Source organism: Sinocyclocheilus anshuiensis, unplaced genomic scaffold (genome assembly GCF_001515605.1).
Source record: "Sinocyclocheilus anshuiensis isolate Anshui unplaced genomic scaffold, SAMN03320099.WGS_v1.1 scaffold282, whole genome shotgun sequence".
Lineage (NCBI taxonomy): Eukaryota > Metazoa > Chordata > Actinopteri > Cypriniformes > Cyprinidae > Sinocyclocheilus > Sinocyclocheilus anshuiensis.
Window position 1 is genome coordinate 1,086,620 of NW_015544154.1, and position 16,462 is coordinate 1,103,081.

The following is a 16,462-nucleotide window of genomic DNA, read 5'->3' on the forward strand; positions in this document are numbered from 1 at the left end:
GCTCAAGGGAACCTCAGTCGTGGTATTGAAGGTGGGAGAGAGCGCTGCACATTCACTCCCCCCACCTACAATCCCTGCCGGTACGAGACTCGAACCCGCAACCTTTGGGTTTACGAGTCCGACTCTCTAAGCATTAGGCCACGACTTACCCCCTTATAATTGGTTAATAATTGGTTAATGGTTAGAATTCATCTTCCATATATGATTGGCAATGAGGGTGAAAGTAAAATTAAACATGTCAAATTAAATATAAAAAGAATCATGTAAGATGACATATGATTTCTTGAAATTTGTCACATTCAGTAGACGATTCTGTTAATTCAATGCTCAAATGTAAGATTAAAACCTTACATACACAATGTTGTGTGATGAATTCCCTGCTGGCAAACACATCTATTTAAAATGAAACTTGTCAGCTCATGTGATGAATTAGAGGTATATACTTCATGTACTGTTCTGATGCCTTTGACATATGAACCTATTAGGATTACTTCAGCAGTTGACTGGTGAGACCAGTATCACATCATCTTATCATGCTGTCCAAAATGACCAAAAGGGGGGAGAGAGACATCTCACATCAGCTTTTATGCTGACAAACATTTTGAGAAAGCAATACACAAGCTGATGTAAAACAGAGTTTCATGGCAGAGCATACAAACACACAACCCTTTGCACATATGGACACAAGACAAATTCACACACTCATCATCATCATGTTAGGTGAGGTATGCAGCTGCCAGTCAAATAAACCATTCCAGAAAAAAGTGATTTTAAAATACACAACAGAATTAATGTAAAATTCTATAGACAATGGTAAAATAACTCATATGGCAGATACAATACAAACATACAAAAGCACACGTACACAGTAAAAAAACAGTGGTTTACAAATCACCTCTATTGAAAATAATGCAGTTCTCAAATAAACAGTACATGTTTTAAGCACTGGGCTGCACTATGATTTTGTCCAGTGTGTGTGTTTTTTTTTTTTTTGCATTAGGCCATTGGTTTCCATAGTGACATTAGCTGGCTGTTTTTTATTTCATTATTTATTTCCTCATAGCCATTTTTGTCTGAAACTTGCACAGCAAACGATCTTAGAAATCATATTCCCTTGTCCTCAGCCACTATAGGGGCTATAATTGTACTAGCCTGATGTTCACTGATGTATAGAATTCATTTTTATATTCATAGGTTGTTGACATTTACAGTTATAAATAGATTTAGTGAAAAATAGATTTAGTGAAAAAATGCTGAACCCAAAATGCTGAATTTCCAATGCCACATTTTAGATACTATCTTGGCTTGAGGACTGTAATTCAAGGCAATTATGCAAACCTATTTTCTGAATTGAAGTTAATTGATGTGTGTTCAGAACAATGGCTTATAAATGGCACTAAATACTAGAAATGTTTCCTATCCCACAAGCTGCATTTGCAGAATAATCCAGGCTCTGACAATGAAAGCTTTCCCTTTTTTGTTCAATATCAGGATTTTTCATGGGGAAATGTAACCTTTTATACCCCTCTCTAGAGTCACTGCATCCATCAGGCCCACCATTCATATCTAAGTGCTCCATGCGATTTTAAGTCTGCTGTTTTCAGTGGCCAGTTTTTGTTTCTAGTGTCTCAAAAAATGAAAACACACTGTTGCAACAGGATGTAATATGCCACAAAAAAAACAAACAAAAAAACACCTCGTCTCATTGCTCTCATAACCACAGCAGTTGACCTTAATTCTACCAAGACATGAAAGTGAACCATTCATTCCCCCAGTTTACGCAGTTAAAAAATGTAGAAATTAAAAAGAAAAAAGAAGATATTAACCGTTTTTGCCTTGTGATTTTATAATTCAGTCACTTCACATATCTTTAAATAAATAAGATTTGTAAAGACACTTGTTAAAATAATTATACATACACCCTGGCTCTCACTGACATTGCTGAAGGTCTTAAAGCACACTGTCATCTTCATTCTGACAGCGTGTCCACAACCAAAATTTAAACAGCATTAGTAGAGTTAAATTCGTCCAACATGGTCAAATTTGTGTCTCCTGCACGTTATCCTTTGAGCTGGCTTGGATTAGTAAAGGTTCATGCACTGAACTATGCAGCGAGCTGAGAGCCGACACATGGTTATAAGCAGTTTTGTAGGAGTTATAGTGGTTGTAATGCTCCAAGGGCGGAAGAGTCAGGTGACTCTCCATGGCCGGAACCCTCGTCAGCTCCTCGTGTACACTGATGATCTCGATGGTGCGGGTCGGCCCATCATGATCCTGCTGGTGGTGCTGCTTGCGCATCTTGTAGAAAATTATGAGCATGACGGCAGCCATGAGTGTGATGGCCACAAAGCAGCCAATGATGATCTTGGTGGTTTTCATCACCTCCTCCAAACCATTGAGAGCCCCATCAATGTCTATATCAGTCACAGGAATGGTGTACGCTCTCTCTGTGGCAATAGGTGTTCCCCTTGTGGTTGAAGAGGACGCCCAGCCGAAAGAAGGCTGCACTGGTGTCCTACTCTCCCCATCGATAGCGGTTTCAGTTGTCTCTACGGTGACCGTAGTGAAGTAACTAAAGCCACTGTTGTCAACGGACGTCACGTTGAGGACAGCAGATGCCGAAATGTTGCCTAGCGTGTTGCTTACGATGCAAGTGTAGGTTCCTGTGTCCTGTATGGTGACGTTGGTGAAGTTTAATGTTCCGTCGTTTTGGACGGAGATGCGCATCTTGAGAACCCCATGTGTTATGATGGAGCCATTTGGTGTTAGCCAGCTGACCGAGGTCACTGAGTTCGTCCGACATTTTAGCTCTGCCGCCATTCCTTCAGTCAAATTGAGGTCGGCAGGTGGCTCAACGATAACAGGCGCGTAGCACTGAAAGTAGCTCTGGTCTAGCTCGCCGATGTAGCGCCCCTTGAGGCTGGGAGGGGAATTGCAGCGGGCGCAGCAGCTGGTGTTCGTAGGTACGGTCTCTCTCAGCCACCAGCTCAGCCAAAGAATGTCACAGTTGCAGTTCCAGGGATTGTGATGCAAATGCACTCGCTGCAGGTGGTGTAAAGGCGTGAAGAGATCATGGGGCAAAAAGGTAAGGTTGTTGTGAGCCAGGTTGAGCTCTTGTAAAGAGTGCAGGTCATCAAAGGAGTTCCGCTCTATGGTTTGGACTTGGGCGTGCATCATCCACAGCTTCTGAAGATGAACGAGACCCTTAAAAGAACTGGGCTGAATGACGGTGAGCTGGTTCCCAGACATCTCCAGCTCATCCAAGCGAATCAAGGGCTGAATATTGGGGACCTCTTTGAGGTTACACATGCCTAGATTCAGGTACCGAAGGTTACTTAAGCCCTGAAATGCTCCACTCGAAATGTAGGAGAGACGCTTCAGCTCTCCCAAGTCCAACCGCCGCAGGGAGGGCAAGCGACTGAAGGCATCAGACGGTATGCTCTCAATAGGGTTATTCCTAAGCCACAGCTCTTTCAGTTTTGATAGATACTCAAAGGCGCCATTTGGGATGGTCGTGAGGCGATTGTCAAAAAGCTCCAGAGTGTTAAGGCTGGTCAGCCCATTGAAGGCGCCAATCTCAATGTTGCGGATGTGGTTTCTGCTAAGCTGAAGAATCTCAAGGTGTCGTAGATGCTTGAAACTGTCTACTTTGATGACCTGGATCTGATTGTCCTGAAGGTTTAGATACCGTGTATTAGTGGAGATGCCATCAGGGACATCCTTTAGCCCTCTGCGTGTGCAGATGACCTTACTAAATTGATTACTGCAGGAACATACGGAAGGACAAGTTTGGGCTCGTACCAATCCAGCGACAACAAGCAACTGCAGGGCTAAAAGCAGGAGAAACAGGGGGTCAAACCAAGCCCCGTTCCATTTAGGACCTCTCAACATCTGGCGCTGATGGTAAGAGGTCATCTTGTTCAACATTCATAATTTAATGCCTGCTGATTTTCTCTTCCCAAAAATGTATTGGCAGTCTGAAAAAGAGGAAAGAGGAAAACAAATCTGTTAGCAAAGTATGTAATGTTGAATTGTCAGCGTAGCATGATGGCAGTCAAACAGAGCATCAATTTCTGCTGATGTTCTGCAATTTATCAAGAAGAACATTCTTCTGTCAAATGGAAATGCATGTACATTTCTGATATTCTGATGATGTTAAAGAAAAACAAGTATTGATGTTAAGGCACTGCACATGCAAAATAGAGTTTTCCAATGTGATTGATGAATTGAGCATCATTACCGTCACAGCTGTTAAATGAGCCTGCACACAGAAGCCATTTCTTGATTTCTTTTTGTTTTTGCACTGTATATAGCAGACCTGAGCTTAGTCAAGTAGTTCACTTTGACCTAACTATTTTCTGTCCCCACTTTCAAGACTTCCTGCATTTAACACAGGGGGAAAAAACTAAAAGTGAAAGTAAAAGTTTTAAAAGTGAATAATAGTGTCAGTTTATTAGGAACATAATTTTCAAAGGAAAAACTAGCCACACCCAGTAAAGAAAAAAGTATGAGTGATGTTATTGTAATGCTTAAAAACATGATATTTTTTGTACATTTGTTTCATTCTAATTATTAAGAGCCTTGAATGTGAAATTTCCTAAACCACTCCTGAATCTTTTATGCTATGCACTAAAATGAGATATATGGGAACCCTGTCACAGCAAGCTGTCAGAGGCATGGATTAAGCTGCAGACAGGCCCATCACTAAGGATATCTAGGAGATAAGGATGTGTATTTGGCTTGTATATTCCACGCTATGTGCTTGCACATGCTATGAAGATACATAGCAACCAAATTGTCAAAACAAGAAATGTGCCACTGCTACAGCACACACTAAATTTAAAATCGCTTCACCCTGCAAATCTATGCTCTCATTACATGCTCAAGTGTTCTTATGAAAAATAAGATGGCTTATTACCTACACTGTTTGCAAATAGGTTACTATAATCAGTATTGTTATAAATAATGAGAGGGAAATAAAAGGAGAGGTATGTTCAGGACCCCTGAAACTCGCTTTGACAAGCTAAATTGAATTTCAGTATATTATGAAGTGAAGCAATTGAGTATCCTGAAATACATAGAAATGCTTCCATTTATTAGATCATGAAAACTATGTTTTAATTACAGAATATAATCTCTTTACACAGTAGGAAATGAAATAAAGTATGAGACAGAGAGCTTTCCGATCAGCATGGCAACAGGCGCTGTGGATTGAAGTCACATGACACCAATAATAACAACAACCTCAATGCATGAGTGGGTTGCATGTTGGTTGATATACAGTATTATACAGTAAAAAAAAAAATGTTGCAGATAATTGTGAACAACTTTTGTCAGTATTAGATTAGTCTGTTGTTAGACTGCTAGAAGCAGTCTGAATTCTAGTTTGGAAACATCACATGCTTTGTAAGAGAAGATCAAGTCTAAATAGTTCTGTCCTTCTCATATCTCAGTCTCCTTAGAATAAAATTAATGATTCAATTTGAATTATTTGTATTTCTTTTCTGTCATATGCTATTATACTATGAAATGTCTCAGATGGTCTCACTGTGCATCTGTGCTGCTGATCATCTTATAAATATGGTTAAAACTTAGGACAGATTTATTTAGCTACAGTGAGACGCTAATCTCACTGGTAGGCAATGAATGTTAGTTAGCAGCAGCATAATTGACACCTTACTGTGAGAAGAATCCAATGGACGCACATTTAATGGGATACATAAGGTAATCAGGGCATGTCCTGGCAGGAGCCTCTTTTTCATGACCAAAAATAACCAAGGAATTTACAGAGGAAGCACACTAATCTCTCAGGTATTGATTGAGTGATTAGCTCAAGGCTTGCATCAAAAATGGGAGACACAAGAATTACTCTAAAATGTAAAAATTAACATTTTTATCTCATTAATTACATAATAGCAATCCACACATCATCCTATGCACAAGTATAAAACAGTAAGTTTTAGGCAGTTACTAAGTTTTCTGACACACACTTAAAGTAGAAATGAAGCAGTCAGTCAAGTTTACATTATTTAGTAAAGTGATTTCCACTTTGATTAAAAAATATATAACAAACATGATTAATGTAACCATTTTAAAGAAAAAAGGATGTTTTGTTATAGCTTTTAGAGCAAGGGCACCGCCATCTTGCAGTACCACCGCGTGTGACGTCACGGGGTTGGTTCGCTCCGATGGCCAGTGAAGTAATATAAGCATTTCTTTACATTTTGAACACACGCTTGTTTTGAAATGGAGGAAGATTGCATGGAAAGCACTGTTAAGTCCATAATAAGTGCAATTGCCTATGCATTTGAGCCGATACGGCGATGGGACCGAGCAGTATTAGGGGTTGAAGAAACCGCACCTGTAAAGTGCGGATCGGAAACAATACTCATTTACGTGGATACTCCTCAAGACTGTCATTCCGACGTGCTTTGTGTGCATTTGCTGATGAAGGCGCGACAGAAAGCTCAATTTGGTAGCCTACTCGTGTGCTGTGGCTTTGTGTGTGTGCAGCGCCGCCGGCGCGAACAGAAATGATCTATCACAACGCCTGAGTACCGCATTTAAATCTCTTTCAGAAAAGGTCTATCACAGCGTGTAAGTAAATACCGCACTGAAATCTATTCCGTGCTGTCTCGCACTTGAATGGCTTAAACACTTTAATATTTAAACTGACAAGGCTTAAAACACGTGAGAATGATAAACTTTATTGAGGAAGCAGCACTGGTCACTTTACTAAATAATGTTAACTTAATTGACTGCTTCACATCCACTTTAAAGGTGCAATAGGTGATTGTCTTCAGAAACATTTTTTGTTATGCTGGTTGAAAGTCTCTTCACATCCGGATAGCAATCTATATGTATTTATATATTCTGTGGAAGGCGTAGGACCAAGAAATGTTCGTCCAATCAAAACGCTCGGTCCGAGCATTTTGGTTGGCTTTCCTACCTGCCTGTCAACATATGCATTTGTACCCTGTCCGCGCAGACAGGATACGTCATCAGTGCGTTCACGCACACTGTACAGACAGAGCGAGAATGGCAGACAAACATCAACAACCTGACCTTCATCCTGGTATTGTAGTACTTTTACTAACTGTACTATAAAGTTTTCTCACCGGTTAATAACACATGATGTATTGTAGTAATGTTGCCTCTGGTCGTCTGGTCTGTGTGTGCGTTCGCTTTCAGTTCTATCAGGCTAAAGTTAGCATTTTCCAAGATCTCCTACTGCACCTTTAAGATGACATTTTCACAATTGTCACATTCAAACTCATATGTATTCGACATATTTCAAACTAGTCTCTATCTGTCTCATTGTGGCCTCATTATACACTCAGAAAAAAAGGTACAAAATTGTTACTGGGGACATACCCTTTCAAATGGTACTAATATGTACACTGTAGGCAGTGTTGGGGAATAACTAGTTACATGTAACGGCGTTACATAATTTAATTACACAATAAATGTAACTGTAATCAGTTACAGTTACTAAGAAAAAATGTGTAATTAAATTACAGTTACTTATGAAAATGTTAACGATTACAAAGGGGGTTACATTTGAATATTTACACACATCCACATACAGATTTAATTGATTTCTTTCCCAAATTGCACTGATTACTCTGAGACATAATTTCCGCGATGTGGAAAACACAGACTGGTTTGTAGAATCCAGTCATAAAAACGGAAGTCCTATAAGCCTAACGCCGATGGAATATGCCACATTTTGGACGAATAAATCAAAAGTAGGTCAGTACACTTGAATCAAAACGCGATATGGACTAGTGTCTGTGAATATTAAGCCACGAAAAGACAATATATGAATCCTGCACGTTCTGCGTGTCTGTGGAAATCAGGTTGAAAATGATTAACAGTTGCAAATAAACATTCATTAGAAATTTTGAAAAGTAATCAAAAGTAATCAGTTACATTACTTTAATAAAGTAATTGAAAAAGTTACACTACTATTACATTTTAAATAGGGTAACTTGTAATCTGTAACCTATTACATTTCCAAAGTAACCTTCCCAACACTGACTGTAGGTACTAATTTGAACCATTTAGAGGTAAATAATTTTTAAAGTACTAACATACCTTATTGAGAGTGTATGTTGTTATATACTTAGTATTTTTAGCAGAAGTTATATCATTAAGATATAACTATGCTGCAGGGAAAAATTCAAAGAATTTGATGATATTTGCATAATATTCTTTGAAAACTGCTGCCATTTCCTATAAGAATCAATACTTTTTTAATCACAAGCAATAACAGCATTTTAATAATCAGAAGCAATTTCATAATTATTCGAATGCATATACAAGGCTTGTCCTTGCTCTTTGTTGATGATGATGAATCTTGAGAGTGAAGCGCTAATTTAATGCATTTGACTGAATTTTTCCCTGCAGTACAATTTCCAAAGCCTGCATATTCCTTAAGGTCTCTTATGCCAATCAAATTAATTACTTTAGTGCTCCACAGATAAAGCTTTAACACATATATAATAACACACACACACGCACACGCACACACACACACACACACACACACACGCACGCACGCACACAAATAAATAAATACATAAATAAAGACAAAAATGAAGTTAATCTAATTAAATTAACCTCCTTTAGAGAGCGGTTGAAATCATCTTTTTTCAGCTTTTGGACAAATTTATTTTAATATTGTATGAAACAGACAACCTACTCTTGCTCAAACATTATGTTCACATGAGTGCTACAGTCTAAGCTCATTCGCAACTGAAGCACAACTGAAAGAGTCCTGTAAGTTCACTAGTGGCTATAGCATGCTCTCAGCCATCCTCTGCATAGCTATAATTTGTTCTCAGTCAGTCTGATAACTCTTTGAAATGCTAACACATCAGAGAGGTTAAATAAGTGGACCGGCAAATGATGAATGTTTCTTTTTTTAACAGCTCCTATAGGACACTGGGAGGGACATTGATTAAAGTCATTATACCAACGGCACTCTATTGCACTATTGCTCATTATCGTTTTATGTTGTGTATTCCCAGATTACAAAATAAATATTTAAAAAATAAATAAAAACAGCTCATAATGATCTGAATGATTAACTGAGATCTTTTTTTTCTAGAAGGGTTATGTATTTGGGGGTAAATCAGCCAATTAATATTCACAGAATCTTATAGCTCATCCTTGGGACGCAATCCTTCGGAACACTGTGCTGCTCTGTTTGTTATCTCAGTAAATATCTGTTTCCTACAGTACATTAAGGACACCGAGGGTCTCCACAAGGACAACGATCGATTCAGTGTTATAGAGGAATATACATCCAAATGCAGTCAAGTCATGGTTGTGTTGTGAGTACAAAGCGGTGAACATCTAACAAATGTGCACCTAATAAAATGTGTGTGTGAAATATTTAATGCTCTTAACGGTAAATGGTATGTGCATAATTTCCCTTTTGCATTTTAATTGTTGGGGTTAGAGGCAACATAAAGCATAAGCAGTTGCATAAGCAGTTATTAACTCAATCTAAATATTATGTAAAAACACTAAAATACACAGTACAATGTCCTGGAGTGTGCTCTGCTTATTTGCCCTAGAAGTATGAAAGGACAAACCAAACAACATGCTAAAGTGAGTTCTCAGGAGACACTGTGTTGGCTCCTCAGGACCTGGAAACAATGGCTTACAGAAAGGATTTTGCTTACGGGATGCCTGCCAAGGTCTTTACTTAAATGGGGGGACTGTGTTGAAGCCAAAGAAGCTTTACAAATGGAAGCCCTCCATTTAAATTTACAAAGACTGAAGTGCACAATAAGTACATGTCATGTTCACCTTGAGTAGACAATAACACCAAACAATGGAATAAAACTGACATTTTATTCTGCAAGAGTGCGATTTCAACGTAATTGTGAAAAGTATGATCCTTCTGCAATTTATTTCAAGCTCATTAAAATTAGTGCAATGTTCCAGCTCGATGAAATAAAAACAAAATCCTTTACTGCATTAAACAACAGAGTAATACAATTATTAGTAATAAAGCATCTGAACGTCAGTATATTCCAAAGAGAGTGATGCACATCTTTCAAATGATCGAAGCCCTATGCTACCGGTGTGTTTAAAACAAGTAAAAAATCAATACCTTACTTGACTCTTAGAAGGGCTTTTCAAGCAGTTTAGTCAGAGAAAATAGATACAAAACGAGGGAATAATGCAAATTACTCCCACATAGATCTTCCTCAGCTTCCTCTACGCATCCAGTAGGAGTCTTAGCCTGTAAAGTCATTTAGACTGAAGCATCTATGGCCAGGTATAATCGCCAAAATCATTGGATTGTGCCAAAATAACTTATGCTGCCTCCATTATCATAATGACACTGATGAATAATCAGATGAAATGGCCGTAATCACTCTTTTTCTCCCCTCGCTCTTCTCTGGTTGTGTGGGTGGATTAGGCTGCAGGGAGATGTTGTCCATAGATCTAATGTTCCCACCAAATATGTCTAAAGCCAAAATTTTATAATGTTAGTTATAGTGTTGTAGTACTCAAGACCAGTCTTGGTCTCAAGAAGTTTTTGGTCTTGTCTCAGTCTCATAATAATGGCACCCATACACTACACAATTTTCAAAGTCGTTGGATCGCTGTTCCTTTCACACTACACAACTGTTCTTGAAGCTGCTGTGTTTGCGCATTACATAACGGATTGGCAGCCAGGGGTTATATATTACACAATATTTCACTATAGCGAGAATCCTAAATTTGCATGCGCTAGAAGAAACTTGCAATCCAGTTTTTCTGTGTGCTGATTTGCGGCGTACAAAAAAAACAAAACAAGGAAAAACAAAAATATATTTGCCTAAAAATATATCCTGCTCTCTCATTGGCTGTATGTCATAGCTGGTGTCATTTTCAGTCATAACACATTTTACACTGCAATGCTCAGAGACAGATAAATAGCCTGCTAAATATTTCCTAGGCATCTGCCATGCATTGCGCTACTCTTATATCGCCTTTTTGATCATTCACACTATGTGATCTTCACTGATGTTAAACAGCACCGATTTGCCGTATAGGTTTCGTGCGTTCATCAATCTTCAGAAAACTGTAAGAGAGTGAAAAGCAGCCTTAAATTGGGTAGTGTACACTCAGCTTAAGAGGACTTATTTTATTTCAAATCACTAAATTGCTGGTGCATTGTCTTATTCATTTGTTTACATCATTACAGTGATTGGATGTAAAACGTACTTTAAATGCAATCAACATGTTGTAAATAAATATATACAGTTTGATTTCTTTTGTTACTGTTGTGCCGAATAAATTAACGGGGGATTGTGTCAAAAATGTCACCAAAATTAATACAAATGGCCACAAAATTCAAGACACGATTACAAAAAAGTACTTGTATGAGGTCGTTTTTTTTTTTTCTAACATATGATGTAATTAAGCAATATCACAAGAGACAGAAAGCTGTTTTCGCACACCATCATGACTGCAAAGTGATACTGATTTTACATAAACGTTCAGTAAGCAAGGGCAAAAGTTTTAAACACAAGTTTTTGCGCAGTTTTAAATCAATCCATAGCAGAACTGTTGTGCTTTTCTGAGCGACACACAGCAGTGTTTTGTTACTGAATGAATCCGCTTCTTTGAACAAATCGGTTGAATACATGATTCCGTGACTCACTCATTAAATGATTTGCTGCCACCTATGGTGGTTTTAGTTTCATATTATTTAGTTATACCATATTTTTATATTCAAAATGTTATTTTCAAAACATTAATCTCATAACATTGTTTACGCAGTTGTAATTGTAGTGAAAATGACCTTTTATTCTTTTTTCAAGACATTTCTTAGGCAGTAAATGTGGATCTTTCAGATTATTTTAAGGAGTGCTGGTCTGGTCTTGGTCTTGGTCTTGGTTTAGGTGGTCTTGACTACAAAACTAGTTAGTACTGGGATCTCCTTAAGGTATCCTGCTAACATTCATCTACAATTATCTAGCCTTTAATAATATGTTCATGTAATGGCTATTGATATTTGATCATTCTATTAGTCTTGCAGCTTTTAATATCACTACTAATAGTATCAATCTGATGAACTTGTTAAAGAAACTATCTCAGAATTATCATTAGCTCAGCCCAGATACCCCTGGGCCTTCAGATGAGAGCTCAAACTTTCAAGAGTTTGAATCTGCGGAGATAAACAGGCACAAACACAGAGAGAATCACTTGCAATTTAATTATTTTTCCTCTGGCCTATTAAATCAAGAAAATGAAATTGCAATCATTACTTGTAAGCATGTTAGCAACCCTCACTTGGGAAATCATGACCTTCCACAGTTAATTTAGTCACCTATTTATATTCACGGCAAAAAGAGCACTTGCATTCTCTAATGAACAACACTGAACTGTGCAATCCTACAGGGAAACTCACAGTTATAGATAAGTTACAGATATTGACAAATCCGTTGTCTATATTTATGGCCAGTTGCTAAATCATTAGTGGACTCATGCCGATAGTCAGTTTTATGGTCTTGCGATGGCCTTAAATATTGACTGGAATCATTTAACCATGAGATATGGCATGTACTGTCCTACAGAAAGGTATTTGGATTGGCTGGAGAATAGACGGTGCAGTGCTGTATTAAGCATGTAACTGCAAAATTCAGGCAGAGGCAGGAGCCCTGGGGTAATTCATTGGCTGTGGGATGGTGCACCCCCATGTTTCCTGACGTCGTGAGGGCCTTGCTAGCAAAAATATTGGTGCACTTTTAAACTGTCAGGACTTCTGCCAAAACCACCTCCCACAGCACTGCAGCAGGTTAGTGAAAAAAAGCTGGTTAGTGAAGATTTAATCTCCATCTTGATCATATTCTTGTGCTGAAACCATAATGCCGTAGGAAATGAAACTAAAGCACGTATAGCACTGTTGCGCCAGTTAACACGGTTACTGGAAGCAGCTCTCGACAAATTGATGTCACTGCGGCACCGAACATTTCGGTGTAGCTATTCTGAACACACTACGTGGGAACATCAGGACCTTATCAGATTTGCCCATATAATGACATTAGTCATCTTCATCACAATAGACCCTAGCCGATAATCTTTCAGAGCGGAAGTGTTCGAACAACGCGTATGGGGTTCTCCAACCACATCCCTGGGAGAAAATCCATATTGTAATGGGCTAAGTTGTTGAGTAAGAATACAATTACTAGACAAAGAGAGTCTTGGCAGGAGTCTGCCTTGGTGGAAATACACAGCTGGAGGGATGAGGATCTCGCATATTTTCATTGTGTTTGGGAATTTTTTGAGTGAGCTGTTCACAACTCAACTGTCTGTGTGCGAAAACACAAAAATACATTACAAAAATAAAAAGTCCAGAGAAAGGTTGAAGAAAGATTAGTTACACTAACACCTGATTAGTTATACACTTATTGTCCCTGCTGTTTTCCCCTGCGGTTAAGTCAAAGTACTTGTAATATCTGTAATGACAGAGCATAAGATTATCTTCTTCCAGAATATGTGGGCAGAGCGATAACTCCTGGGCCTGGCCCCTTATGTTTACTTCAGTGTTCAAATTGAAAATCAGGAAGGCAGAGTGCTGACCATGCTAAAACACAGCAGACAGCAATTTTAAAAGCGCACTGCACTGACCCCTGAATGCAATATAAACAAATCCAGAATCACAGGTACTGTACCTCATGAAATATAAAATGTAAAATCAAGAGTCACCTTTCAACATGCACCTGCAGTATTCTAGACCTCACACTATTCCCACGCACACAAAATATGCTGTACAATGAGAATTTTTAAATGTGGAAAGTTTTTGCACTGAAATATCTAAAACAAAACAAAAATGTAACTTTTTATAAAATGTATTAAAAGAAAATCACATTTTTTAACTCCTATTGTTATGCAGCCAATGTATTTTTAATAATGAAAAAAATAACATTAGAAAACTGCAAAAATGTATATATTTGTACCTGCTAGGCAGACAGTATACACTAATATCGGTTGGACCAGTCGTCTTTAATGCTTCCTTTTTTTCAAAAAATTGTACTGTTCACATTGTATAGATTCATATGTAAACAGAATAGCCTTAAATACTGTATTATCGCCTTAAATGGTATGTGGCAAGCTCTTTCTGTGATCTTGCCACATCTCATGTGAACAGGTGCTTTTTTACACACTATAAACGTGTTCAGCGACGAAGCACAAATGGTTGCCGTGGTAACAAACAATGATACCTGCTTGTAGTAGTGAGGGAAAATAGTTCAAATAAAAAAAATATGTATTCATTAATATCAAAGTTTAAAATTGAATTGCTTACGTTATTGTGTAGGCAACTGCACAGAAAAATTACCTCATAGCACCACCTAATGTCAAACCAGCGCAAATACCAGTATAATCCATCCAACCATTCTCCAAATTGCTTGTCCTATGTAGGGTCGCTGAAGCTTATCCCAGATTCTTGGGCCGAAGGCAACTTTGTAATTGTCTAGGATAATTGTTTAGTATATAATTGTAAAAGTCTAGTATCTGTAGTACTAATACCATGTATTACTGTGCTCTCAGTGGAGATATCTTGCTATGTATGCATATGTACAGTAGCATTTAGAGACTCAACTAAGTGTATGTTTAATAGCATCCTGGCAAGAAATTAACTTAACCAACTGAATTTTCATTGGCCTAACTTAGCAAGTGTCATTTATTCTGAGCTGCATGCACTGATATGATTTGTAAATGCAAATGTTCATTCTTAATGCCAGGACAAAAGTTTTGTAGGCATAGTTACATAGCATTGTAACGTGGCATTTAGTATTTCTATTAAAGATGCTAAAAATATGTAGTGTCACACTAAAATCTTTGAGTATTAGTTGTAACAAATGAAGTTTATTTACAAATATACTTCTAACAAGTCCAATAATACAAAGCTATAGCTTTAAAAAAAAAAAGACATCTAAAACCGGGGCTAAAATGTCCGACCAGTTCTGATCTGCTGTGGCCCCTGTTTGATGCTGGTATGATTTAAGAATAAGGGGTCGGGTAGAGTGAAACACACTATGTATCATGGTTTTTCAGAGAACTGTGCCATGTTTTGCTGCAGTGAATGCAGGCTTTCCTCTTTCAAGTTGCTGTGATTTTAATTCAACGATTGGACCCCACATTGTGTCCAGGTTGTTACACAGCAGTTGTGAGTCAGAGCTTACTCTCAATGTCTCGCTCTGTCTGTCTACTTCTTTCTGTCTCCCCTTTTCTCACTCAGACAGCTTGCTTAGGAATAATTCATGGCTCTGCATTAGAGACTCTACAGTCACTATACTAAACAATTTCAAAAGCAAATTGATACCGTTGTTTACAGGTTTTATAGTCTGTATCTTCGAAACTGGTGTTTTAATAATGGCTGAGATTGAGATGAAACCAAGTTCAATTCCACTTTGAAGTGCTTGTCATTGTTTCCTGTTAAATCTACTGCAGAGCCAGTCCATAAAGCATTGCTCTGGCAATGAGAAAGGGATACTGTCAAGAGTATACAGCATGACTGTTTTCATCTCACATCAAACGGAATGGGAATTTACAATGCTGCATGGCACTGTCAGACTCTGGGCCAGGTTTTGTGTGTGTCTTTGCTCCCTATGTGCTCCGTCATCTAGTTTCTCTGTCTCGTGTTTGGAGTTCATTGTTCCCAGGTGTTTCCAATGTTAATTGTCTTATGAGTTCCAGGTGTCCCTTGTCTTCCCCTCATCAGTTCCTGTGTGGGCTTTCTCCAGCCCGCTGACCGGGCCGATGTCAAGCCCGGCAGCCGGGGCTATCTCCAGCCCGCTGGCCGCGCCGAAGACTAGCCCGCTGGACGCTCAGAACCAAGCCGCCCAGAGGTTAGCTTGCCAGTCGCGCCAAGTCAAGTTCACTGGCCACGCATATGGCAAGCCCATCGGACATTAATGTGGCAAGCCCGCCAACTTTCAACACTCCAGTTCGCCGACCACGCCTTTTCCCCCCGATCCATCGCTCCTTCGTTCCCGTGTTCCTCGTGTGTGTGCACCGTGACAGGCACACTATGTTATGTAAACACTTGGGGTCCTTCTCCTCCATTTGTGCAAGATACCTCTCATATTTAGTGTCCCTTTAAGGCAAGTCACTCTGCGACCATCTTGGTGATGCTCCCAGGCAGCTATTTTCAATCCGGGTAATGGGCATACAAGTACAGCTATTATCTCCCTGAATGGGGAATGACTGAAAGCTCTAAAAACTGTAATAAAATCTCACAACAATGGTACTATAAGTTTTACTTCTTTACCTCAAACCACACAGTTTATCTGGCTGGATCATGTAATGTGCATGCTAGAGTAAACAAACACACACTCTCTCTTTCTATCTCTTTCTCGCTATATATATATATATACACATATATATATTAGGGCTGCATGATTATGACAAAAATCATAATTGTCGATTATTCCCTTGAAATTGTAATTAC

The 16,462-nt window shown here is 38.6% G+C and overlaps 1 protein-coding gene across 1 annotated transcript in view; it reads right to left on the reverse strand.

Moving 5' to 3' along the window:
- Positions 1 to 1,928: 1,928 nt before the first annotated feature.
- LOC107695364 (leucine-rich repeat-containing protein 4C-like) overlaps positions 1,929 to 16,462 on the reverse strand; it is a 24,681-nt gene continuing 10,147 nt past the window's right edge. The window contains exon 2 of the mRNA XM_016495245.1: positions 1,929 to 3,977. Coding sequence (XP_016350731.1) covers positions 2,038 to 3,927 — 1,890 coding nt within the window. The 5' untranslated portion in view covers positions 3,928 to 3,977 and the 3' untranslated portion in view covers positions 1,929 to 2,037. The remainder of the gene's footprint in view (positions 3,978 to 16,462) is intronic.